The sequence below is a fragment of the Pteropus medius genome, unplaced genomic scaffold (genome assembly GCF_902729225.1).
Source record: "Pteropus medius unplaced genomic scaffold, Ma_sr-lr_union100, whole genome shotgun sequence".
NCBI lineage: Eukaryota > Metazoa > Chordata > Mammalia > Chiroptera > Pteropodidae > Pteropus > Pteropus medius.
The window spans coordinates 4,679,925-4,706,576 of record NW_024342466.1 but is presented as its reverse complement, the minus strand read 5'-3'; the positions used below and the strand labels follow the sequence as shown (position 1 = coordinate 4,706,576).

General features: G+C 62.6%; 1 protein-coding gene across 7 annotated transcripts in view; it reads right to left on the bottom strand.

Annotated features, from left to right (window-relative positions):
• The window catches only part of D2HGDH (D-2-hydroxyglutarate dehydrogenase), a 26,877-nt gene extending 1,270 nt beyond the window's left edge, over positions 1–25,607 (bottom strand). The window contains exons 1-11 of one of the 7 annotated variants that reach the window (XM_039861445.1): positions 24,997–25,464; positions 24,159–24,526; positions 19,311–19,368; positions 18,472–18,611; positions 17,644–17,837; positions 16,755–16,923; positions 14,658–14,801; positions 12,666–12,808; positions 11,548–11,713; positions 5,990–6,272; positions 4,929–5,186 (exon numbers count right to left, since the gene is read on the bottom strand). In XM_039861445.1, the coding sequence (XP_039717379.1) occupies positions 6,013–6,272; positions 11,548–11,713; positions 12,666–12,808; positions 14,658–14,801; positions 16,755–16,923; positions 17,644–17,837; positions 18,472–18,611; positions 19,311–19,368; positions 24,159–24,526; positions 24,997–24,998 (1,644 nt within the window). In that variant the 5' untranslated portion in view covers positions 24,999–25,464 and the 3' untranslated portion in view covers positions 4,929–5,186; positions 5,990–6,012. Of the gene's footprint in view, positions 1–4,928; positions 6,273–9,066; positions 9,444–11,547; positions 11,714–12,665; positions 12,809–14,657; positions 14,802–16,754; positions 16,924–17,643; positions 17,838–18,471; positions 18,612–19,310; positions 19,369–24,158; positions 24,527–24,996; positions 25,465–25,495 lie in introns of those variants that run through there. The other 6 variants (XR_005652503.1, XM_039861458.1, XM_039861463.1 and 3 more) reach the window with 6 other exon arrangements.
• Between the last annotated feature and the right edge of the window lie 1,045 nt (positions 25,608–26,652).

The following is a 26,652-nucleotide window of genomic DNA, read 5'->3' as shown; positions in this document are numbered from 1 at the left end:
ACAGGGCGCGGGGCCAGCAGCGAAAACTGGGCTTGGCCCCAAGGAGTGACCCACAGCCTACACGCTTCCTCCTCACAGTGTGCTGACATCATCCACGGGGTGGGGGGTCACCTGGACCTTCCCTCATCTCGGCTGGACTCCTGGAGACTCTGTCCTCACGCTCATGTCTCTGAAGAAGGTGGTCATGCCCACCCGGGGCCCTTGGGGGCGGTGGGGACGGGTGGAGAGGAGGGTATCCAGAGGCACAGAATCACCCCGCAGCATGTGGGGTGAGGCAGAGAAGGAAAATGCAAAACATCTCCAGAGCACGCCGGCCTCCTCCCAGCCTCGCAGGTCTGTCTACGACGAGAAACAGCCATCTGTTGCCCAGAGCCGACAGGGATGGCGCCCGGGCCTGTGAAGGGGGGTCGCCCTCAGTCACTCGGGCCCCCAGCAGGCCCCCTAAAATGCACACACGGGAAACTGACCCCAAAAATGTCAGGGGCCCAGGCTGGGGCCTCAACCAGCACCATAAAGCTTGCGAGGTGCTGCAGATGTAGGGTCCTGGCCACAGGAAAGTGACTGTAGAACTGAGGCCAGAAGGTCCCACGGCCCCAGCAGCCACTGACCCAGGCCTTCAGCCCAGACTCCAAAGCAGGGTCTCCTAGCGCCTGGACCCCACATCCCCCGGACGCTCAGGACCAGCCCTGGGGATGCGGTGAGTCCAGGGAAGCGTTAGTGGGCAGCAGCCCCAAACCCACGGCGACCTCCTTTTAAAGACAAAGGCAGGACAGCTCCTTTCTGCCGGGCTCTCGGGGCCCCCAAGGATTAAAGCGCTGTGTTGCTGCCTCACCTCTGCGTGTGGCCCAGGGACACAGTGGCGGGCAGGTGGAAGTCCAGGCAGCAGCGCACAGGCTGGATGCGGCGCCCTACCAGGCACGAACCGCACTCCCAGGACACTCACCTGCCGGCTCAGGTGTGAGGCCACACCCTCTACCATCACCCTAATCAGAGGGACTAACGCTGGGTTCCCATGAAGCACAGGACCTGCCCGGGCCAGCTGGCACTGGGCAGGGAGCAGCTGCTTCCTCGGCCCCGCTTCCCGAGGGGCCCCAGGGCAGGCTTGGAGGGAGCTGTGGGCAGCGTCAAGGGCCTCTGGATCCCCAGCTCAGGGTGGGACACAAGGCCCGCGTGTCAGATGAAGACAGCCAGTCAGCAGCCTGAGGAATAAGGGAAATACACCCCCGAATCCGAGAGCTTTCCTCCCTGTTTCTTCTGAGGGGCTCGCTTTACGCTGGGAGGAAATTCACTGTCTCTTGCATCTTGGGCCAGAAACAAACTTTCAAAAGAGGACACTGCTGTTGATAATAAACAAAAACCTAAGTAGATTTTACCGCATGAAAGTTCATTTTCTTTTTTCAAGATGTAAATACAATCCGAAGACGACAGAGGAGGACACGTCCGCAGGGCAGTGCCGGAGCAAGCGGAAGGACCAGCAGCCGGCAGGGCCAGGGCCCCCGGGCCCCTGCCTGCCCCGGGCCTCACCCGGACAAGGCTGCGGCACCCACGTCTGCCGCGGGGGTGCTCCTGGGGCCCCCCGAGTCTCCGTCCCCAGACTGGCCCGAGCCCAGCACAGCCCCCTGCCCCGGCCAGTGACTGGGCAGCACTGGGGTGGGCTGAGGGTCCCGCGGGAGCAGGCCAGGCTCTGCCGCTGCCAAGCCCCTTCTGACCGCTGCCTGCCAGGCCTGAGAGGCCGCTGCTGCCAGGAAACCCACCCCCTCTGCCGCGGGCACTTAGCCCAGCACACGGGGCACCGTGTGCTCCGGCCACTGAGGATGGAAAGGCATCTGTACCCTCAGGACTGCCTTGACCAGTGGGGGGCCCACCCGGGCTGGGGGGGGTCTGGGAAGGTCCGGCTTTGGGGCAGCTGGAGCTGCTACCTCATATTCTACTTCTAAAATGGGAGTGGGTGGGGAGAGATGAAGACGAGAACCTCTGAGGACAGACGAGTTTGGGGGGACGGTGGCCTCCAGCAACCCAGGCAGCACGGCCAGTGACCTTGCAGCTCGACAGCCGGGCTGGCAAAGCACAGACGGTGACGCTGTCAGCCAGCACTCTGCCCCCGATGCCGCGCGACGACGCGCCCTCCGCTGTGAAGGGCCTGCGGTGGCCGCAGCTCCACGCCGTCTGTCGCTGCCAGCTGCTGCTTCTGGGTCTAAGCGGCCAGCAGGACACCCTCTCCCCGCACCAGGCAGTGGGAGGCCGTGGGCACTCACATGTCACTGGCTGCCAGAGCCACTCAGCCAAGCCCGAGGCCCAGGGGAAGGGTGCCACGCACCACGAGGCCACAGGCCACGGTCAGCCCTCCCACACGGAGCCTTTCACGGCTTACCACACCCTCGACACGGGCCAGGTGACGGCGTATGGCGGCCACTCCAAGCAGCTGCTGGGGCTGAGGTGGCACCAGCACAGGTGACAGATGTCTCCACATGGAGACAGGGCCCTGGAGACACTGACCACCCATGGCCCAGGGAGGGTGCTCGCTGACCGGGGGCGCGGCCTCGATGCCCCCACCTCTCTCGCCCTGCTAGTCCCCACCCCGGTGTGACCGTGGCCACACCGCATAAGGTCCAATTCTCAGCATCTGCTGCAGGGACCAGGAGAGGGGCCAGCAGGGAGGGGAGCCGGGAGCCGGGCCCACCAGGGCCCACCGAGGAAGCCCCTCCCTCATGCAGCCCTGCACCCGGGGCGATTCCAGAATGTCACGGTGACTGTCACGGTGACTGCTGCCCCCACAGGGCAGGGAAGCAGGGCCCGAAGCTCCCCGGAGGGTCTACCCAAGGGACAGAGTGGGTCCAGCCTGCGTGCCCCTACTTACCATCCGGGGACAGCCGCGTCCCCACTGCCTGAGCCGCCTGGGGGCCTGGACCATTGCCAGGAGGAGCCTGCCCTCCCCAGTCCTCTGAATCTGAGGGCCTTGAGCTGAGGGGGGTGGGGTGGGGTGCTGAGGCCAGCTGAGCACACCCCAGACCTCATGGGGGTCAGGGAGGAGATGGAAGGGTGGCCAGCGACTGTGTCCAGCATAGGCGCTGTCGCCAGTGACATCAGGATCAGGGGTCAGGCACATTGTCCCGCGACCTGCCAGCTCCGCCTCTCCACAGGCCAGCATCTGGTGGCCGCCCTCAGGAGCCCTGTGGGCCCCTTGACTCCTGACTCTTCCACTGAGGCCCCTGGGTCCACCATCAGCAGCGCCCGAGTCCAGAGCTGCAGGGCAGCTGCTCCCGGCAGGCTCGGACCAGGCGCCCGCGCCCAGCGCATCCCAGGCGGCCTCCTCGCTCCCGTCCCCAACCTGCTCCCCGCGCTGAGCCCACAGGCCCGCACTGTCCACCCCTCCCCCACAGCTCGGCCCCTGGCCAGGGCCTCCTCCCCCTCTGGGCGGCACCTGGGGGCGCTCTCATGTAACCTCTTCTCACATGGCAGCAGCTTAGTGGTTTTAAAGCAAAAGCCATAAGCTTTCCCTAATCCAGACACAATGGCCTCCCCTCACAGCCCCAGCGCGTTCCAGATCTGTCCCCACCTGGGGGAGGTGGCTTCTGGAGGGCGTGGCCTCAGGCCTCCCACACCCATGGTCCCGGCTCCGGGCTGGATGGGACACAGGCTGTGCGTTGCTGACACTCCGACTCTGCCGCTCCTCTTGTCATGTGACACCTCGCGTGCTGTGTGCCCTGACGGTGCGGGGTCACTGCGCTTTGCTCAGACGCGCACGTGCTGGCTTTCCTGAGACCCGGGGCTGCTGCCAGGAGTGGCCCCGGGTACCAGGCGAGGCCACGGGCAGCTGGCAGCCGGAGGGGAGGGGACCCTTGTTTTAAATCCTGGCAGAGGTGGAGAAAGAGGAGACAGGACAGAGGCTGGACACCCAGCCCAGGGAGGCGGTCACAGGGGTCCTGACATACTTGCTGGGCCAGCCCCCGGGCTTGCAATAAGCCCCTGAGCCTGCCCTGCAATCTTACTGGGCCAAGACACCCCCAGGACGCACACCTCTGCCAGGGTGTGGCCCAACCACAGCCAGAGACCCCTGGCCAGGCAGGTGGCCTAAGGGGCCCGTCGGGGGGAGGGGGCAGCAGGGGTGGGGAGCAGGCTCTGCCTGGGCTGGGACAGGACCGTGGAAGCGCCTCCCTGAGGTCTTGCTGGCCAGCCCAACAGCGTGGCTCCCTGACCCCCACTCCAGATCTCTGCATCAGCTTGCTGCCTGGTTTGTCCTGTTTTTGTTTTTGTTTTTAAGTGTACATATGCTTGGTTGAAAAAAAAAAAGTGCAAAGCATCTAAAAATAAAGAAAGTATCTCCTTCCGACCCCAACCTCCAGGCGTTCTCCCCAAAGTGAGCCCAGCCAGTCTCGACATGCCAGAAGGTTCTGTGAGCAATCGGCTTCCTCCAGCCAGTGTCTTCTCTCAGGAGCAGGGCCTGCCCCTTGGCCCCCCTTCTCACCATCCCTCTGTCCAAGGTCTCAGAGGCATACGTCACCTCCTCTTCCAACAGGCTGACCCCCACCTGGCCAGCAACTGAAGCCACCTGAAGACAGCGCTCCACATGCATCCTGGGAACAAACCTGTGTGTGCATGCACGTGCCTGTGTCTGTGTGTCCTGTGTGCCTGTGCACGTACGTACATGTAACATGTGTGCCGTGTGCCTGTCTGTGCTGTGCCTGTGCAAGCACGTGTATGTAGAGTGTACACTCTGTGCCTCTGTGTCTGGGGGCCACTGCGTGTATGTGCGCATACACAGGTGGCTGCTGTAGGGGAGCCCCAGGAGGAAACCACGGGCCAGTTCTCATTTAGACATTTTGGGGGCCAGCTCGTCCTCTGAGGAAATGGAGGCCCCTCTGACACTTGCATCCTATAGCCCTTCTCGTCCCAATGATGCTCTAGCAGAAAATGCCTCAAAATTTTAAGCCTTTTAAAATTTCACGTGTCACTTTAATTCTTCAAAATAAACTTGCTCAGTCATAAAGCTATTACTGAAAGTCATCACAGACGTGAACTGATCCACCTCTGACGACTTGGAAAACTCAGGTGGGACAAGGCCTCATGGGCCTGATGGGAAAGGGCTCCAAGTCCCATGGTGGAGAAAGGGCCGGATCTAGGGAGGGGGACGACCACCCGCAGGCAGCCGGGTCCAGGTCACTCTCTCGGCCCTGACGTTTGGGCCCCTAGGGAGCAGGACACACAAATGTCACCGTGGGCTTTTACGAAATTATTTTTCTAGCAACAGAAGCGAGGAGAGGATCCTAATTTACATTTTTACTGGAAGTTCATGACAGCCAGAGAGAACACGTGTCCCACCTCCCGACTGTCCCCAGGGCCAAAGGCCAACAGGCATGGCCGGAGTCAGGGTCGTTGGAGGTGCGGGGACACCGGAGGGCCGCAGGCAGGGAGCCTGGCAGGCTTCACGGCGGTCCTGCTGATGCTGCTGCAGCAGAACCAGAAAGCCAGGCCCGTGGACGCAACAAGCGCCACGCTCCGACGGCTGTCCTGCCAACGTGGGCCTCCAGGAAAACGGGGCGCGGCACGCTCCTGTCACTCCGAGTCACCCAGAACAAGCCCGAGGCAGGCTCTGCCGGTCAGCGCCTAGGAAGGGACCAGTGCGCTGGGCCGTCCACCTGGAGCTGGCAGCTGCGGTCCTCTGCCCAGGGCCAGCAGCAGGACCACCGTGCCCACCCAGGGGGCCACAGGCAGGGCAGGTGCGATCTGGTCTACTTCTGAGTGGGCAGAAATGCTCGCCCCCCGGCCTGTCCAGGACGTGCCAGAGGAGCTCCCCACCCGTGGAAGGACCCCGAGGCGTGCCCACCAAGATACCAGATGGAGTGGACGGAGCAGCGCTGGGCAGTGAGCGCTCTCTTCTCTGCTCACCATGGGGAGCCCGGCCCACAGGGGACTGTGTGGCGGGGGCCCCACCGCTCAGAAGCCCTGAGCCCAACCCAACGCCCAACCCGGGCCCAGAGGCCACACCTGCCTCACCCGCTGACCCCGGCCCCCTCAAGCCTGGACGGGCAGCGTCTTGTAGGGGTTCAGGATGCCCTTGGGGTCCAGAAGGGTCTTGAGCTGCCGCATGAGGTGCAGGGCCTCAGGGGGCTTGCTGTAGCCAAGGACATGCCTCTTCTTGAAGCCCACGCCGTGCTCGGCGCTGACGCTGCCTCGCTGCCCTGCCGTCCACTCGTACACGTAGGGCTCCAGCTCGCCCAGCAGCGCCGTGCTGAAGGCCTCTGCCGTCACGTTCAGGTGCAGGTTGCCGTCACCTGGAGGGACAGGGATCCACGGGTCAGGCCGGGCAGGGCCCCCGAGACCCACTGGGCCCCACTCCCAAGCCCCTCTCCTCCACCTGCGAGGCCTCCTCACGCCCTCGGTCTGGTTCCAGCCCTTTGTGCCACTGGCCACCGGCCTGCAGCGGCAGGAGTGGCCCTGGGGAACCCCAGAGCCTCGGCTCTCGCACTCCTCCCCTTCCAGGTCTCCCTCCAGCCACACAGCCCCTCCGAGGCCCCCGCCTTAGGGTGACTGGCCCAGCCTGCCAAGGCCCCCACCAGACTCGCATCTCTAAGTGCCCAGGACGGCATAGAGGCCTCACCCCGCCCAGGACGCCTCCCCCTAAGCCACAAACAATGTCCTGGCCACCCAGCCATCTCCTCTCAGGCCCGCTTGGCCCCCCCTGCCCCCTTCTGACACCTCCAGGCCCTGGTGTCAGCACCGTCCAAACACACCAGGCTCTAGCCCCGGGGGGCCAGGCTCACCACCCCATGCCCCTCCTCTCTCAGGGCCCAAGGCAATGACAAGACATAGTGCTGCCCCAAGTCCATGTGAGCTGGCTGGGCCCTGGCCAGGGGAGGAGAGGGGCAGGTGGTGGGGCTGCCACTGACGGGGGTCTGGGGGCTGGAGCCGCGCTGGCCGGGAGGTCACAGCAGTGAGGTGCCGGGTGACTGGCACGCGCAGCCAGTGTGGGCGCCAGCACAGAAGGGGCCCCACGCCCAGACCGGGAGTCAAGAGGTGCACGGGGCTGAGCAGTAACGGTCAGGCCCAGGGTGGGCTTCTCACACCCTGCCCTCCTTCTGGGTGCGTCACAGGGACCCCCTCCCACCAAAAGTGGTCCCCGCTGACACGCTCAGGGCAAAGGCAACTAAATCGCCACTGAGGGACCAGCGCAGGGTACCCGGTGCTGGGAGGTGAGTGAGAGGCGTCTCCACCGACACTCGGGTGTCGGACTCTTTAACCTGCCCCGCAGTGTGCAGCACGAACCCCCACCGAGCTCAGGGCACGGAGGTTCAGGAGGTTCCACCTCCACCCTCCCCACCCCCCGCACAAACAAGCAGCACCTCCAACCCAGGCCTCACACGTCTCCCACAGATGAAAGGCTAAAACACTCGAGCCCGGGCCAAAAACACGTCCACGCAAATGGGAGGCACCAACCGCGAAGGCTCGGGACCTGACGTTCCCGGAACAGACGTCACTGCTTCCCACGATTAAAAGAAATGAAAGCTAAAAAGGGTCAATCACCGACCGGGCAAAGGTCTAAGTCTCCAAACCAGTCTTCTGGAAATGAAAACTGTGTTCACTAAAACATAAAATGAACAGTTTTAACAGGACGTGTACATGCGCAGCAAAGAGCAACGAACAGACTGAAAGACAAGCCACACAGAGATCCGAACGCAACACAGAGAATCGGAGCGGGGACAATGGGGCAGAGCCGCCCGGGCTGGAGGTCCCGAAGCAGAGGTGGGGGTGGGAGAAAAGCATCTGAAGGCACGCGGAGGACTGACCTCTGACACCCAGCCCAGTGGACCCCAGGCCGGCGCCCAGATGGTCACCCAGACGAATCGGGGGGGAACCAAGGGACCCAGACGAAGAAGAAAGACCGTAAGAGCAGCACGGAGGGGGACCAGACGCCTCTGACCGGGACACACGCGCCAGACACGGCTGCACTGGCGACAGGGAGCCAGGGGTTGGTGGAAGGGCCCCTCCCGCCAGAGAACAGGCAGCCAGGGCCACTGAAATCCTCTAGAAGAAACGTTAGGAACAAAATCCATACACTTTCAGGCAAATAAATCTGATGTTCTGTCACCCACTTTCGTGAGCCAGAGGAAGTTCTGGGGGGGAACGCGGGAGGCTGTGGACCGAGGGGGAGGGTGGGGGGGGCACAGACACTGACGGGGAGACGTGACCGCAGCAGCAGCGTGGCCACAGGGGCCAAAAACCAGACAGAACCGCAGCAGGCTCCAAAAACAGTGCACGGACAGCAGCGGGCCAGAACCACGAGTAACCGGGCCCTTGGGCCTGGGCACCATGCACGGGCTCTGCAGACACACGGCGCTGACGGGGCAGGGGCTCTACCCGAAGGGGTGGCTCGCAGCGTGGGAACTGGCGGGCCAGCGGCCTGGAGCCCCCGGGAAGCACGGACATGCGGCTGGCATCCAGAGGCTGCGGAGTCGGGATCCTTCCCCTTTGGGGACTTGCACCCCTTTGTCTGGCGAGCCCTGCTGACTGGATGAGGACGCTGTGCTCCATTCAGGTCTGCCGGCTTAAGCGTTGACCTCATGCACGAGGAGGACTAGCACTTGGCCGACACCCGCGCACGGCCCAGCCGGCCTCGCGGTGTCTGGGGTGCTGATGCCATCGCATAACTTCACGCCCTGATTCGCCAGGATGCGAGGAGCGTTCCAGAGCCGCTGCGGAAGGACAGACAGACACACGCGCACGACTCCCCCGGCTGGTAAACGGAGAAAACCCACGAGAGGAAAATCGTCAGCCCAAAGGAGGCTGAAATAGAGAAAAAGCAGCAGAGAAGCGGGGACAGCCGAGCGGAAAGCCCAGGCGGGAGGAGGCGAGCGCAGCCATGGGCGACGGCGGCCGCGGCACGTGCACACGCCGAGGGCGGCGTGGCAGCCCTGCCGAGCAGGGTCAAAGAGGAGAAGCCGACCCCAGGAAAGGCCCCGGCCCCTCCCCGCACAGCAGGAAGGACGGAGACCGAGGGCCTCCACAGCCCGGAGGTGGTCCCGGCGCATGTCCACGTGGCGACTGTCCGTTCCCCGTGTATTTGTTCACCTTCCCTCAGCCTGGCCCCCTGGAGGCTCAAGGTCCTGGTGCTCCGTCTGCGGCTTCTCTAAGGACACGCTGCTCTCTGCTGGGGCGCCGTGGACGCCCACGTCTAGCCAACCCTTTGGGCTCCTCGATGCTGAGCCTCCGCGTGTGTGCAATGCACGTGTTAATGAACTTGCTTTTTTCTCTTTCCCCCGTGTTCTGTGGACCTAATTTACGGCCCCAACAAAGGACCTCGGAGGGAAGGGGGAAGTTAAGCCATTCCCGCCTGCAGAAATAGGCTAAACGCTCCAGTTTAAACACAACAGCTGGCAAGCAACGGGAGGAAACCCCAGCGACAGGCTGTCTTCAGGACGCGGTCCGACTCAAAGGACAGAAAATGCCCGCAAGTGACAGAAGCAAAAGCAGCGTCAGGCAGACATCGCGCACACGAGAGCTGGGTCATGTGGGTTTGCACTGAAGGAGGCGTCAAGGCAGACGGCCCCAGGACGAGGGATCCGTGGTGGTGACGAGGCTCGACTGCCAGAACTCAGTGGCAGCTCTAATCTCCTCTCTTCAGAAGCGGCGAGGCCACAGGGGAGACGGGCTCATCTGCTCTCACGGGGCAGTGACAGCTCCCTTGATGTCACCGTGCGTGCCTGGTCTGGGGAGCTGTGCGGCCCTGGTGCCCTGACCTCAGATGCAGGGGTCGCAGCCAAGCAGACGGCAGGTCAACGATTTTTAAAACAGGTAGAAAATTCCCGTGTGTTTGAAAATCAAAAAACGCGTTTCTGCCTAATTCCTGGGTCGAAGAAGAAAAGAGCATGGAGCCGAGAAACGCTGAGGGCTGCAGACAACGGAAGTGCCATCGAAAGTGCAGGTCTCAGCACAAAGGCAGGGACGCCCTCAACGCCAGCGGTGGACGCGCCCGGGAACCCAGCCAGGCTGAAGGACAGACCCAGAGCCACCGCGGCCTGAGTGGCCCTTGGTCCACGGCTCAGAGCCGGGGCCGAAGCCAGGACTGCAGGCGACCTCAGAAGTGGAGGCCCAGAAACCAAGCACAGGCACGGAGAGGCCACAGCAAGGGCCCAGCGAGAGGCTAAGAGCGCCCGACACACCGATGCCCCCGCCTGCCCGCCCACGGCCACGCGGGGGGAGCAGGGCCTTGGTTTACGTGACACGGGGATCCCGAGCCACCAGTGACTCGAGGGACAGACACTGTCCCGGCTGGGGCCCTTCCGAGATCATGCCGAGGTGACAAATGGGTACTGTTTGAATCCAGGAACACAGGGACCAGCAGAGCTGGCACTCAGAGGGAAATTTAAATATGCGGTAGGAAAAAAGGCTGAGAACCAATGCGCTAAGTACTCAATTTATAAAGTTAGAAAAGCAACAGAGAAAACCTAAAAATAGAAAAGGGAAGAAAACAACAGACGTAATAGTGGAAAAGAGAAAAATAAAAAGCAACATACAAGAGAAAGGATGAGCAAAACCAAGCGCTAATTCTCCGGGGAAACTGTGAAATTGACGTGAGGAACAGACCAGGTGCCACCTCGCAAAGGAAACAGAAAAGTGTCACAAACCACGTCACACCACACTGGGTGTTCTAGAAGAAAAAGACAAACACCCAGAGAAAAATGATCACCAAAACCAGCTCAGAAGAAACGGAGAGCTGCGAAGCCGCCACGGAGACGGGGGCTGCGGTGGCCCCAGCAGCTCACATGCGGCTCGGGCCCACTGTCTCCGTGGCCAGTCCACCCAGCGCTCGAGGGGCCAGAACTCCAGCCTCACACACACTTCCTGATGAGTGACAGTGAGCCCCACATCAGTGAGGACAGAAGGGCCCTACGAGACCTGGAAAATCCTGCAGAGAACGTACATAAGTGGATAGAATAGGACACAAAACGGTCGTGGCTAAGCAGGGCTCAGCCCGAAACACAGCCCCATCAGCCTCCAGGATCCAGTGTCACTTGCTCCCTGCCTGTCACAGCACAAGCACCAGCTACGTCAGAAGATGCAGATAAAGCTCTGAGGCTGAGCCTTCACTCCTGGTTTTACTGGGGCGAGCCCTCAGGGGCGTCCCCGTCTGTGGTGGAGGCTGGAGTCCGTGCCCCCAGAGGAGAAGGGCCCACGTCAGGCAGATGGGCCTCCGGCCCGCACTGCACTCCCAGTCCGGGGCCCCTCGCGGACCGTGCTGCACCAGGCCCCTCCCCAAACACCAGGCTGTGCGGCCCCGCAGTACCGGCCACCGAGTCCAGGAAGGTGGCCATCAGCCCCTCCTTCAGGCTCCACAATTGGTGCCAAGCTGAAGCCTCCCCACCACGGGCCACACGAGCCCTGAGGGACTCCCCAACGTGGTTCCCCCATTTCAATCAAGGGGCGGTCTCTCCCCAAACACGCAAACCAGGAAAACGGTGGGGAGGCACCACCCCCGCTGCACCCACAGACCCCAGGCACACAGTGCCGGCTACCCGCGCTGGCTGCGGACGCCTGCCCCGCTCTGCTCACCTAGGTGGCCGTAGCCCACCACGTGCTTGGCCCGCGGGCCGAGGCGGGCGCGCAGGTCGGGCACGAGGTCGTAGAGCCTCTCCACAGGCAGAGAGATGTCGTACTTGTACACGCAGCCGTCTCGGCTCAGCGCTTCTGTGATCCTCTCCCTCAGGGCCCACAGCGCCTGGGACAGAGGCAGGGACGGGCAGGTCAACACGCCCCCGCCACAAGCCTGGGGGGTGGGGCGGCTCTGCGGGCATCGGTCCCAGTGTCCACACTCCACACGGCCCCAGAGGCTGCCCCGGGCAGCACCATGTGCCAGCGGCAGAGGCACCGAGGGCCCCCCCAGACAGGACAGGCAGTAATGAAAGCCACTCCAGGCATGTCCTGAAGTCTGGGCGACGGGGGTGGGGCGTGAAGGGCCCCAGGGGCCGGCCAGCGCGCAGAACAGGCTGCACACACGCTGTGTCCCCGAACAGCCTCAGTCAGGCTGTTTCTGTGATGCCTTTCGTGGAACGTTTAACAAGCACAGAAGTGACTGCAGAGAGGAAGGTTTCGCAACAGAGGAACAGAGTCAGTGAGGCCACCGGGAGACGACGGAGGCCGCTCCCCACCCTCCCAGTGAGTGCTCCCTGCCTCCTCCTGCTGCTGTCCCCACAGCCTCCTGCCCCCTGCTGCCCACTCTGGGCCATGGGAGGGTGGGGGACGACACTGCTCGCTCCTGGGTCCTGCCCCTCTTTAAGTGATGGCGACATGGCTCCCGGCCCAGGCCTTCCTGCCCTGCGAAGGTAACAACAGCTCCCCTGCCCGGGGCCCCACCTCCTGCCTGCGGCCTCAGAGGCTGAGCCCCTCCCAGGTCGACATTGACGTCCTTCCTCAGACAACGTCCCCCAGACACGCTCAGCATTGGGCTCACTGACCCACAGCCGCGTCCCCTGTGTCTGCTCTGAGCACTGCCCAAAGCGACCTGGACGCCAGAGCCTGGTTCCCGAGAGGCTCGTCCAGCAAGGCGGGGGGGTGGGGGGGCGGGGCCTGCCTGCATCCGGCCACGCCCTCACTCCTGTCCGGCACACGACGCCCTCATGCAGCTGGGGCAGGAGGCAGAGGCGGGCAGTGGGCAGAGGTGGCACACACACCTTGATTTTCCGCTGGTCGGTGGCCAGGGTCCCGTCGGTCACCAGGCCGGAGCCCAGCAGCTGCTCCAGGAAGCCGCTCAGCTTCTCGGCATCGTGCTCAGCTCTGGAACCCGAGGTCTCGACCAGGACATAGAAGGGACTTTCTGGAAGGGGAGGGAAGCAGGCTGAGCCGTGAGTCAGGGCCAGTCTGGGTCCCACGGCTGGAGCACCGCTGGTGGCCTGTGGTGCCAACACGGCCCCAGGAGGGGAGTCTGCTCAGACTGAATTTCTGACAGTTTAAAACGGGCCTTTTGCTGTGACAAACCACAGTCCCTGGAGTCACAGGAACAACCTGGACGACACTGTGAAGCCCTCGCTGCTGGTGCCTGGACGGCCAGGGGTGCCTCGGGCTGCGGGAGGTACCAGACACGGCCGTAGGCGGCCCGAGGCCAAAGGAGAGGCCCGTGCCTGTGACATTGCAGTAGCACAGGCGCGAGGCACGTGCTTCTTACCACAAGTATGTCCTTTCTGAAGCTGAAAAACACGCACGCTGCTAACTCATTTAGGAAACCCTTGAGCCCGCGTTTCAGCGGGGCTGCTGGGTGTTCGCTTTTACGTGCACTGACGTCAGTTGGTGAAAACTCACGCTCTTCCTTCTAGCACCTCCTTAGTTTCTTCCAGAAGAAACACGAGTCCGTCCTAACACCAAGAGCATGCGTGTCCTCCAAACACTGCATTTCTCTGCTCAAACAGGAATTCCGCTCTTAAGCGTGTCGCAGGTCACAGAACACTGAGCTTGGAAGCGTCACTGGCTCTTTCCCCATTAAGAGTGAAACGCGCTGGCGCGAGGAGGTTTGGGGAACAGAGACGAAGACCCTCCCAGCTCGCTGCCACTATTCCGACACGGCCCCTCCACGCCGTCCTTCCAGAGGCCCCGACCCGCACGGCTGGGACAGTGTGGTGGCCGGGCCTCTGCCTTAAACATTACAGTGGAGCGGCTTTCTCGCCCACAATGTCCAGCAGCACACGTGCTCCAGCCAGGGGCTCCCTCTGTCCAGAGACCCACTGCCCACCACAGACCCTCCCCCGCCCAGGACCCGCCCCCACACAGTCACTTCCTGGCCACGGCACTCCCTGTCTCACTGCTCACAGGGGAATGCCATTGACGATCACAGCACAGAGGTCGTTCCGTGTTTACGACTCTTATAAGCTGAGTCGCGTCACCCCCCATTTCCACGGTGAGGCCCTGACCCACCCCGACGTGACTTGAGCTGAGGCCTTTACAGAGGCGAGTGAGGTCGAACGGGGACGTGAGGGCTGGGACCTGGTCCCAGACTCTCCTGGGGAGAGTCCCCAGACCGCTCTCCAGCCACCCCGTGAAGACGGTGACAAAGTGGCCACCTGCAGGCCAGAACATGGGGCTCACCAGGGACCAGCCCCGAAGGCACCTTGGACTTGGACTCCCAAGCTCCAGAACCGTGAGAAGCAAGTTTCTTCCATTCGAGCCGCCGGCTACGGTGCCGACACTGAAGGAACGCGGAAGCCACGACCGTCTCTCCAGGGTGGACCTCAGAAGCCATGCCACCGCGGCCCACAGCAGAATACTCCCAGCCCCGAGGTCCAGGACACAAGCCATGGCCTGAAGCCCCGCCTGGCGCTGGCACAGCAGTGACCAGGGGCGGGCGCACGGCCAGCTCGTCTGCTTGTTCAGAGAGAGCTGTCTGAGGCCTGAGGGTGAGCACCTCACAGACCAAGTTCCTCTCAGCCCTGGGGACAGGTGCGCCTTCCCCCAAAGGCAGCTGGCTGTTTCGAGGAGCCCTACGCTACGACAGCGGCCGGGCTCACGGAGCTCAAGGCCGGGCACTGCCAAGACGACCGAGCAGGGCACCGCTGCAGCTGCGGAGGCACTAACGTCCTCCTTCTGGCCCCCCTTGAGAACGGGACCACGGCCTGACGGCCAGAGCCACCCCCCACGTCAGGCGACATGAAAGGCTGGCCGCATGGGGTCGGTACCTTGCACCGGGCTGGTGAGATGGAGGTGGCGCCCCACCAGTTGCATGCAGGTGGCGTCCATGAACTCGAACGCAGACAGGATTTCGCCCAGCATGCCCCTGCAGGCGTGGAAAGTCTGCAGAACCTCAGCAAAGCCCGGACAGCCTGCAACAGGACACAGCACCTCAGCTGCCCGCCTGGCCCGGCCCAGGGCCCCGAGGGCGGGGTGGAGGCAGTGAGCCAGGACACGCGGGCCCGGCAGCCAACAAGGGTGTCGCGGGGTCAAAGACTGAGATGAAACTGCCACAGTGCCAGGGAGGACGGGGGACATGACGCGAGAGAGTCTGCACACGGGGCACAAGGGGGCTGCCTTGGGTACAACATAGCTGCTTTCCTCGTACCACAAGCAGCCAGGTTTCACCGGTCCTCGGTGACCGGCACGAGTTTTTTGCTGAGTGCAGGGGGAGCTGAGTGTTCACAAGGTATGCGGGGGGCTGTGCCAGCAGGTGGGACAGGCCCGGAGACCCTGCGGGGGAGGGGTGGGCCACACATGGCCCTTCAGGGCTCAGAGGTCACGGAGGTGCCTGGACTGTCTGAGAAGATCAGAGGCCTGAGGCGGAGCGACTGCCACAGTCTCCCGGGCGCAGAGCTGGCTGCGCACACGGGGGCCTCAGGGAGCAGCGATGGGGGAGCGACCGGAGTGCAGCAGGGTGGGAAGGGGTGGGGAGGGGTGGGAGCCGCAGGGACTATGGCCTGGGCCACCCTGGGCCTGTCAGCACCGCCTGGAAGGGGACGGGAACACCGGTGCTGGAAGTGGCTGAGGACATAGGCCTCAGGTTTCAGGAGCTCAGAAAGGTCTGGGGAGACCCAAAGGAGTGTGCTCCGCCCCACGACATACGTGAATCGCGAAGGACCAAGGCGAGGCGAGGTCTCTAGGGCCCCGAGAACAGGAGACACCCCTTCAGAGCAGTGGGGGACGGCGGCCTTCCCCGTGGACAGCAGCGGGGCTGCTGCGGCGGGACGTCCCCAAGGGACGAGAGGCAGAGCACACCAAGCCACCCGCACGCCTGGCACACGTGCTTGCTCAGTGAGCCGGAACGAGGGCATTCTCAGGCCCGTGGAACGTGAGGCTCCACCACCGGCAGACATCCGCATGCGAGGGACGGGCGCGCACGCGCAGAGAGCTCACCCGCGGGACGCAGGGGGCACAGAGGGCACAGCAAAGGCTCGCTACGGCGTGAAGCCAGGGGTGAGGCTTGCGACAAGAACAGCCAAGTCGAGGGTGGGGGACGGCTACGGACCACCAGTCTGTGACCAGCCCAGCCGGGGAGTGCGGACTGATCAACTGGACTCAGGGGCTAAAAGCCTGCAGAAAGCTCTAGAAACCTGGTAGTTGGCCTAACTCCTGAGCAGGGAGGGGAGGGACCCCTCCAATATACCTACCCAACTGAGAACGAGGAGATGAGGGTGAGAGGGGACGGGAAGCAGTCAGAGCGGAAACAAGGGGGGAGGCAGGCGAGCCCCCCTGAGCCGCGGAGCGGAGGCCTGAGCAGCGCAGAGCTGTGTGTCGGAGGCCACACACCGAACGGTGGCAGCGTGTGCTGTGTGTGCTGTGTGTACTGTGTGTGCTGCGTGTGCTGGTGTGTGCTGGTGTGTGCTGAGCGTGCTGGCATGTGCTGCACATGCTGGAGTGTGCTGCGTGTGCTGGAGTGTGCTGGCTGTGGGGCAGGGAGGGCAGGACAGCACACTGTGCAGCCGTCTGTCTGTCCTCACAGGTGCTCTCTGCTCAGCCCACGGTACTGAGTGATGTCCCTGATCTCACACCAAATGACCCCCTTTCTCTCAGAATCTTAAATAACCAAGTGGAGTGAGAGAGGTGAGCGAAGCCTGTGCAGTTACAGGACAAAGGTGTCCTGCCCAGAGCCTGGCAGCTTGATTCCAGCTCTTTCTATGAGCACAAGGCCTGGTCCTGTATCCTTCTGGAAACGGCAAGAAGCCAGGAGAAACAGGAAGGGCTGTCCTGTGGGGGCCCCTCTGTCCCCCCCTCACACCAATGACAGGGTGGCCAGGAGCACCTGGCCCCCAGTAGCCTCTGGAAGGGGCGGGCACCCCACCTACCGAGGAAGGCTACGTTCACGGCCCTGGGCTTGGGCGGACACAGGATGGACACGGCGGTGATGACCCCCAGGGTGCCCTCTGATCCGATGAACAGCTGCTTTAGGTCGTAACCCGTGTTGTCCTTCCGCAGGGACATGAGGCAGTTCAGGACGGTGCCGTCGGCCAGCACCTGGCGAGGGACAAGGGACACAGGATGCTTACACACCAGCCCACAGACTGAGCAGGTGTCCGTCTCGGGAGGCCGACCAACCCAGGGCACCCTGTGAAAGCCCACGAGCCACCCCCTGCCACCCCAGGCTGGTCCAGGACAGCGCGAGGCCCGGGGGGTGAAGGACTGTTCCCCATAGCTAGAGCGACATTATCCCCCTCCGGCTCCACCGCCTACAACTAGGAGGCTCGGAGCCCAGTTCTCAAGGGGAGCTGGGGGTGGAGCACAGCCCACCTGGGGAGGTGGAGCAGGACACACCTGGGGTGGAGAGGAGCCACCTCTAAACACGAGAAAGTGACTCACGATAAAAATGACGTGCGGCTGGGTGTGGGGACTTAGAGAATGGGGCCACGACCCGCCAGCAGGTTCCGCAGCGCCCAGCCTGGAGCCAAGGCCACGGCGGGACGGTGGGGACCCAGGGTCTCCAACCCGGCCTCATGCCCCTGCGCCACCTGGGGCCCTAGAGGGCACCGCCGTGGTGGACGCCACAGGCCCCAGTGTCCGTGCGGTTACGCGCCTCCCGCAGGAGAATGAGCCACAAGAGACCTGCCTGGGGGCACACGGGACCCGCCGCGAGGCGGGGTGGGCCTTGCCCAGGGGCCTCGAGAGCACACTGGCCGCGGGGAAAGGCTGGGAGGCTGGTGCCCTGACGCTGGAAGGGGTGGCAGTGGCCCAGCTCACCGCTTCCAGGCCCAGCACTGTCCCACGCAGCGAGCCGTATCTCAGAAACCGCAGGCCGCCCGCATTCGTCGCCAGGTTCCCCCCAATGTGGCAGGTGCCCTTTGCCCCTAAGTCCAGGGGCATGACGAAGCCCCGCTCCTCCACGTGCCGGCTCAGCTCCTCCAGGACGCACCCCGCCTGGCAGACCAGGGTCCCTGCCAAGAAGCCGGCGTTACCACGGCGACCTTGGTCAGGACCGATGCGGCCACACTGTGACCCGTTCTATGTGCCGTGGAAAAGGGAAGAGGAGGGAGGGCAGGTGCACAGTCATGGGGGGAGCAGACAAGAGAGGGCTGCTGCAAGGCAGTGGTCTTCAGCTGGGGGTGATTCTGCCCCCAGGGAACATGTGACAAGTCTGGAGACACTTTTGGTCGGGGAGATGCTACTGACATCGAGTGGATGGAGGCCAGGGATGCTGTCAACACCCCAAAGTGCCCAGGTTTCCCCACCACAGAGAATGGTCCAGCCCCAAACGTCCTGCTCGAGAGGCAAAGATCGTGACGCCGCCAGGTCCTAGGCGAGAAGCCCCTTTACACACGTGAGCTCACGTGCCCCGGAAGAGGCAGTCGTGGCCAGCAAATGTCAGAGTTGGAAGAAGCCACAACGACAGCCAGTCCCCTCTCACCTCAAGGCCTCCGTGTCAGTCACTAAGTGACCAAGTCAATGACGCCCCTGTGCAGACACCCGGAGGGCTGGGCGCGGGCGGAGCTGCACTTTCCCGGGCCCCCACCACTGACATGGCAGCTGACAAGGACAAGGACAAGGCCCCAGAGGGCAGCCCAGGCTCACCGGACATGTCGTGGAAGCTGATGACCTGGTTCATGAGGGTGGTGGACAAGATGATCTCATCAAAGACAGGGACGCTGCCACCCACCATGCCCGTGTTGCCCCCCTGCGTGTTCACAGCCAGGTTCCTCTCGTGGCAGTACCTGGGACAAGCACGGGGTGGTGTCAGGACGCTCCTCCCCACGCCCCCACCGTCATGCCCGCCCGCGAGGGCCCGGGTGGGTGAGGGTTTGTAGGAATGGCGTGCCTGCAGGGGAGGCAGCGCGCCCACGTGCAACAAGTAAACCCGCCCACAAGGCGAAAGGCTCCGGCGAAGGGTTCTGACAGCAAGTGCCACGTGCCGAGCACGGTCGTGGCAGCGTAAGGCTCGGGACCATCTCATGTGCCCTGGCAACTCCAGGGGTGGCATGCTGCAGGGCACTCGGGCTCTCACACACCAAAAACACGTGACGACATTCAAAACCAGCCCCACGCGGGAAAAACACTAACACGATGAGCCAAGACGTCAGCAGTGCTTATCTCTGCAGGGGAAGTTCCTGGTTGCTTTTGCACTTTTTCTCTATAGTTTTCTGTTTTCAAATTTTTCTATAATAAACGTGACAGTTTACTGATATAAAAAATCAGAGAGAGCGCATTGGCAGAAAAGGCCTACTCCCCTCCCGGAAGCGCGCTACGAGTCCACGGCCCTCCCCCCAGCAGGCCCAGCCAGCGCCCAGGCTCCCCGACTCCAGCTCGCCTGGCACAGCACAGGCCGCCAGCTTCCCACCAGCTTCATGGGGTCTGCGCGTCTCCGTGAGGAAACCACAGGAACGCACGGCGGGCGGGAGCTCGGGGCTCCTTACCTGAGGATGTGAGACACCTCCTCGGACGTCCGGGGCCTCAGCAGCACCTTGCTACAGCCTGAGACAGGAAAGAGCGTGTTGGGCATGTGGCAGGGAGTCCCTGGGTCTGTGATCGGAAGAAATGTCCTTCCCCGGCACTTTCTCCTCCCTGGCTGGGGTGGCCCACATGGTCATCTGCAAGCCGGGAACCCTCCAGGACAGTCATCCCCGCTGAGGAGAGGTGGAGGGGCCGGCGGAGGGTGGCTGCTTTGGACAATGGTGAGGGTGACTGCGATGCTTGCCTCTCCACCACAAGTCACAAAGTGTCTGTGGGGCACGCCATGTAGGTCCCCGCTGCTCCTCCAACCTTCACTCACGAACTTAGCATCTGCTGGCTCTCCTGCCCGGAGCAGTTCTCAGCACGGCTGCCGAATGGTGGTGTCTCTAAGTCCATCCACCCGCATTCGTTTGTGGGCTGTCTACTGTAAGAAGGGGTCTTCCTTCTCTGTCATGTACTTGTTTAGCTATTCGATTGTCAGCGTGGGCGCATGGGTTCTTTTATTCACTGGGCTACAATTCTTTGCTGTCAAGATTTATTGGATGCCCAGATGTGGCCGGTGGGAGCCCCTCCAAGCCGGTCTGTTGGCATTCCTATCCACTGCTTCCCCAGAACAATCAAGCTTCTTTCTGCCCTTTGTCTTTGTTGAAAGTTCTTTAAATAAATGAGAGGAGGCAGCAGAAAAGCAGGAGGGACGCCCAGCAGATGTTCCCCCGTGTCACCAAGTCTTCATGGAGCTCTGACATCAGGCTGTAGTTTTTGTCTTACTTTTTAATTCTGAATATCATTTTCCATTTGCTTTTCATCAAATGAACCATGTTTGCTCAGGGGGCTGGCCGTTGAGGCCTCTAGCCTGATCCCTTAGGACAGCACAGAACAGGGACCCTGGTCACCAGGCAGGTTCCTGTCAGTTCCTGCACATTTGACATCCTGCCACCACCTGCCAGCTGTACTCTCTGGCTTTTGCGACAACCCAAAACTGCAAGCACCTCCCATTTCCAAGTGCCCACTCCCCGGAGGACAGCTGCAGTTGCTCAATTTCACTCTTCAGCTGTTTTCTGTGGTTTCTGAGCCTCCACTGCCCCCAAGTTACTGGGCCACCGTCCGCGTCCCCTGCAGCTCTCTGAGGGGCCCTCCTCCCCATTGGCGCCACCATGTGGGTGTTCCACAACCTGCTCCGGGTGCCGGGGAGCCACGCACCTCGTCCCAGCATGCATGAACCCGGGCACCTCCTGGTGACCTCGGTGTCCATGTGAGTAGGAGCCAGTCTGCAGCCCGTGTCCAAGGGCAGGGCTTTATGGAAACAGCCATGCCTATGATTCCCCACAAGCACCGCAGAGTATGGGGGGCTTCAACAGGGACCCAGCACCCTCATCTCCAGCCTCTGCAGGCCTGCTGGCCCGACAGGTAAGGGCTGCAGCTCAGACTCAGAGGCTGCCTCTGCTCTCCCAGTGGCCTGTCATTCACCCCGCCAGCCACTCAGTCCCAGGGTGTAACAGCCCTGCCCCTGGGAACCTCTGTGCTGAGGGCCTTGCTCCCCAGACACCGGGAGGTGCACTGCAGCAGGCCATTGCCGGGCCCGCTTCCCTGTCCTGGCTTAAGAGCCCAGGCCTCCTGCTTACCCCTCCTCACACCTCCCCCCAGCCCTTCCCAGCCCTCCCACCCCCTCCCACTCCCTCGCCCCCCTGCCTACCTTTCCCCTGTCCCCTGCCCTGCACCTGCTGGGCACGGCCCCCACCCACTGCCTCAAGGACAGTGCCCCAGGCTTCCTGCATTATCAACCGTTTCCCAATGCGGCCATTACCAACCTGCTGTGGTGGCCACTCTCAGCCTAAAATTAAAAATGAAATGAAAAAAGCCTTCTTTTAACCCAGGACCCCTGACAGCACAGCCTTCACCCCATCACTGGTCCCAGCGTATGCTAACCCTTACACACCACTGAAACACCCGTCTTGTCCCCTTGTCCCCAAGGCGCCACAGAGGGCTTCCTCCCAGCAGCCGCACCTGACCCGCGGCCTCTGCCTGGACCCTAGCGCCGCCACCCCAGCTCCTCAGGGGACAGGCCCCCTGCGCGTCTCTGCAGCGTGCTCCCCCGCGCCTGCGCGCTGTCCCTCTCCCGCCTCGGCAAACGAAGTCCGGGGTCCGTGACCGTGCAGTGGCCTGTCCTCCGCTCCTCCTCATCCCAAACACGAACCTCCGCATCTCCGCACCACCCACCCCTCGCAGACCACGCCCTCCCCCTGCGCCCCTGACGCTGCGCCCAACGACTGGGCCTGAGTGACCGGCTCCTCTCAGCGCCGAGAAGCCAGGACGCACACAGCCCTCGAGGCCCTGGTGGCGGACCCCTCGCTCTGACCTCCTCCCTGGTCCATCCACTCCGGCCCCACGGGGGTCTCAAACATGCCGAGTGTGGCCCTGCTCAGAGGCTGTGCTGGCCGCCCCTGCTCTAGGAATGCCCTCCCAGCTTCCCCAGCTCAGGCGACAAGTGCCTCCTCCGCACGCAGTCCCTGGCATGCTGCCCATCTCACGCCCCAGACCCAGCCCTCCCTCAGACCAGGCCCACAGCAGGTGCCCAGCGAGGTCTGTGGTCCACCTCTTACAGGTGAAGATGTCTAATAAGTTTCCATGTCAAATAAAACCTGTTTTTAGGAAAAATTGCACAGTCCTAATCTAATCTGCTTTTAGAGGCTTACATTTTCTATATAACTCCTAGATGAAATTTTTAACTTTTTCTCCAAAGAAAGTCCCATAAAGGGGCACTGTCACAAAAACTGACATGTCATCTCCTTGGACCCCCGGGCAGATGGACTCAGGCGCTGCCCTCCTAAACACCGGGCGCAGGCGGCCGGGGCCTCACCTCTGTGGGGGGGCCCACTCCCACTCTGCAGAGGTGGGGGCTGAGGCCCATTTGCCCAGGGCCACCAGGCAGCAGTGTCAAGCCAGGGTGGGCATCGCCCTCCCTGCCACCGGGCCACCACACGTAAGCCCGCGGGCCCTGTGCTGGGTGGTGTCTTCTACGGGACAACATAGCATGGCAGAGTTCTTCCCCAGTGGGCAGAGTGAGGCTAAAGGCCCTTCTACTCACAGGCCCCCGGCAGTGAACAGCTCAAGGACCTCCAAAGTCGCCGACCTCCCACAGCAAAGAGCCACCTCCGTCACTGAGCCCGCAACCCCGTCCACCTCCCTTGTACCCCAAGCTCTGGTTCGGAGCCTCACTCAGGGCGCCCCACCAACAGCACAGCCCCCGCAGCACCTGAGCCCACAGCATGGCACGGCCCTCAAGGGCCCGTCTGTGGTCAGTCAGGCCTAGCCCGAGGAGTAGCCGCCCAGTGAGTCCTGGCGTCACGGGTTTAAACAGGTCACTTTGCTGTAGGCAGCTCGTCTTCTCGCACTCCTTAATGCTACAGCACGAACACCATGCTGGTTCCCAGAACTGTGAGTGAGCAGGTTATATCACCTCTGCAATCATTTCAGGAGAGCACCCAAGGAGCAACGCAACCTCTGTCATCAAAAGGACGTGCTGCCTCCAGGAGGCGGAGACGCACCCAACTGGGGCACGGCACGGCAGGGTGCCGGAGGGGCCGGGGGACAGGTCTGGTGAGAGAAGAGGGAGCAGGGGCAGACCAGACCAGCAGCCCTCCGTCTTGCCCTAGGGAGCTACAGTGGGGAGAATGGACCCCCACCCCCCACAAAGATGTGTCCTTATCCTATCCCCCAGAACCTGTGAATGTGACCTTATTTGGATAAAGGATCTTTACAGAAGTGAAGGACCTTGATGAGATCATCCTAGATTAGGGTAACCCTAAATCCAATGACAGGTGTCCTCATAAGAGAAAGCAGAGGGAGAGCGAGACACAGAAGCACACAAGGGATGTGGATGAAAAAAACAGGGTTCTATGCAAAGCAAGCTCACAGGGTGATCTGATCATAAATCCCAACCTGGGCAGGCCACGGTGGGCAGTCACACCCTGGGCCTGTAACTTTAGAAGGCTTATCTTCACCTTCAGCCAGCTGTGTCCACTGTTTCTGTGCATCTAGGTTCACGTACCTTCGAAATGAGTGTAGCCACCCTCAAGAGAGCACCAAATCTTAACTGTCCTGTAACCCATCCCCACCTGGCTTCCCCCACCTCCATGTACCCTTCCTTAATTTCCTTCCTGAATTCCAAATGCATAAAAGTAGCTGCAGAACTGTGATTCTTGGGAGTATTTGGGATCTTGCGTCCCAGCAGACGTCATCAGTTTGGCGCAAATAAACTCTTAGAAAACGTCCCTACGGGTTTGTACGTTTCCTACGTCAACAGGAAGAAGGCCACGTGATGACAGAGGCAGAGACTGGAGTGATGCTGTCATAAGCCAAGGGAGCCACCAAGACTCGGGAGAGGCAGGAAGGGTCATCCCCTGGAGCCTCCAGAGACCACAGCCCTACAGGCACTTTGATCTCAAACTCCTGGCCTTCGGCATCCAGAGATTCTTTGTGATTCTTTGTCTTGGTGGCCCCAGGAACCTAACCAGGAGCTGAGAGGACGGGAGTGTTTTATACATAGGCCCCTCGGAGCAGCCAGGGGACTGCCTCATCCTTTAACTGGCAGGTGTCATGCACTCCTTAATGCACACCAATAAACTTCTACAAATTCTGTCCTCACTGCGCTTTAAAATCCCCAGCATGCAACTCTTCTTCGGCATGAGAAAGGCAGATGGGAGTTACCCCATGCTCCTCCCCGCAACCCGTGGTGTTGTCCTTGCCTATCTCACTGCTGTTTCTCAAGCCCACCCCGCTGCAGCGTGAGGCGTGAACAGATCCTCGCTCACCTCGCATGGATCTCAGCCAGTCCACGTTGGAAGCCTCCAGCTCCTCGGGGTCCATGATGACCCTGCCAGGGACCATGCGCTCAAAGGCAGCCCGGTCTTCCTCAGACACCACGGAGAAGGGCAGCCGCTGCACAGGGTAGCGCTCGTGGGTCAGCACCACTTCGGGGGCACGGGAGGACGTAGAGGAGCTGCCTCTGCGAACCAGGGAGCCGGTGCCCACGACCCTCCAAGGGCTGCCCCACATGGGGCGCCTGGACACCTCCACCCACGTCCTATGCTGCAAGGAGGCTCCAGGAGTGCAGGCCACCCGCCACCAGAAGAGCCACGCAGGCCACCTGGACACCAGATGGGGTACCATTGCTCCCGTCCTAAAAAGCAAGTGATGAAGCTGTGACTCTGGAACACTGGAAGTGATGAAAAGGAAGTAGCCGCCAGGGAGGTCAGCAGTGAGGACAGGACTCCTTGGGAGAGGTGGGCTGGAGGGCACGGGGAGCACTGGGTGGCTGTGCCCTTGCTCCTGTTCCAGTATGGTCCCCCCACTGTAGGCTGAGCTCTGCAACCCTTCCCCCCACACTACCCCATCCCGGGGTTAAAGCCTAACATTTACAACCACCTATGTCCTTTCAGCCCTCTTGCTTCAGGACAAAACCAGGAGTCAAGGTATTAGAAAAAAAGGGACAATGTCACTGAATTATACACTTAAAAATAGGTAAAATGGTAAACACTGTTTCACGGGTATTTTACAAATGTAAAAGGTGAAGAATCCAAAAAACGCAGGGTGGGGGGATGAGGGCGGCTTCTCTGGCTGCCCACGTGGTAGAGGCGGACTTGCACTTACATCGAGGCCCACAGCGCCCCGAGGGAGGTGACAGATGGACCGCGCCCCTCACTGTGCTCCACCTGAGCAGCTGCGTGACCGCGGGAATGAGATCGCCTCTCGGTCCCCTGGCGCAGTGCCTACGGCACCGGTGCAGGTGAGGACCCATTGCGCCCAAACGGGGGCCCTCACGTTAGGAGGGAAGCAGGGCGGACAGCGCGCTCAGGCCACGACCTCGCCCGGGGCCCCCAACCCGGACCGAGAACTCGGGACTGCGCACGTCAGGCCAATCCACAGGGACGAAGGTCAGCCGGGCCGGGGCACCGGGGCCCAGCAGGCGCCGCCCCGCTGAGAGGACGCGGAGCGCGCGCCCAGGCTCGTCCCCGCGAGGGCCTCCGGGCGCGCGCACGGCCCGCGCGACCACGTGACGAGACTCAGCGCGGGCGGCGTCGCACTCGCGGGCCCGCTGTCCCCGCCATCACGGCAGCTGAGGGCCCCGGCGGCCGACGCACGCACTCACGTCCGCGTCCCTGTCCCGGCGCAGCGGCCGCCGCAGGCCTGTCGCCTCCCGAGCCAGAGCGGGAAGCGGGGAGCGCGGTGGGACTGAGTCTGCGCACTGGCGCCCTCAGGCCCCGCCCTCCGCCCCGCAGGCCCCGCCCATCGGACCCGCCCCCGGTCCCACAGGCCCCACTGCGCAGGCTCCGCCCTCAGCCCGCTGTCCCGGTCCTCAGCCCCTCGGGCCCCACACTGCACCTCGGGCCTGGTCCCCAGTCCCGAGGGGGTCCCCGTGCGCTCGGGCGTGCAGCTGGGTCCACGGTCCACCGCGAGGGCAGCCGGCCTTGACCCGCATCCCACACCTTCCAGCAGGGGTCTCAGCACCTTCCACCCGCTTCCCAAGGGCCGGCCTTCCCCCCGCCCCCGCCACCCCACCGCCCACCCGTGGTCCACCCAGACAGGCCTCGAAGGGTAAATGCCAACTCCCTCCTACAGTGGGCCCTGCTCCCCCAAGGGTCTTCTGCTCCAGAGGAGACTGGCTCCCAGAGCCTGGTACCCTGGGTCCATCTGGCCAAATGGTAGACATCCCTGCACGGCAGACGTGCTTCGCAGGCAGAACCCGAGGAAATCCCAAAGCTGCCGGTCAAGCAGCTGGAACATTTTCCTGAGCAAAAGCTCTGGCCTGTGAATCAAGCGAAGGGCCTCTGAGGGGCTGGGCGGGGGCAGTGACCCAGCCGCAGCCCTCAGGGTCACTGCCCCTCCAGCCACTCCAGGTTTCCAGCTGCCCCAATTAGGCCACCACCCTCTGCCCCAGTGCGCCCTCTGGCCCTGATCTGTGGGGCCTACTAGGCTCTGCCCACCACAGGGCATGGGAGGATGAGGGCAGGGGAGGAAGGAACCTTCTGGCCTGAGGGATGTTACCGTGGTGGCATTGCAGGCATGGCCTCCCCCGCACCCCCCCCCACCGTGGCACCGGTGCCCACCCTGGCCTCGCCCCAGTGGGAGCTGCTTCCTGCCATCCCTTACCTCAGCCCCCAGGTCCGTGGACGGTCAATGCCACTGCTTCTCCCTTCCTGACTGTGCCGTTCAGGGAACCTGAGCAGGGCTCAGCTCCCACCCTCGCAGCACGGGTCCCACCCTGGAAGCTCCCGTACTTGTCTGCTCAGCCAACAGACGGGATGC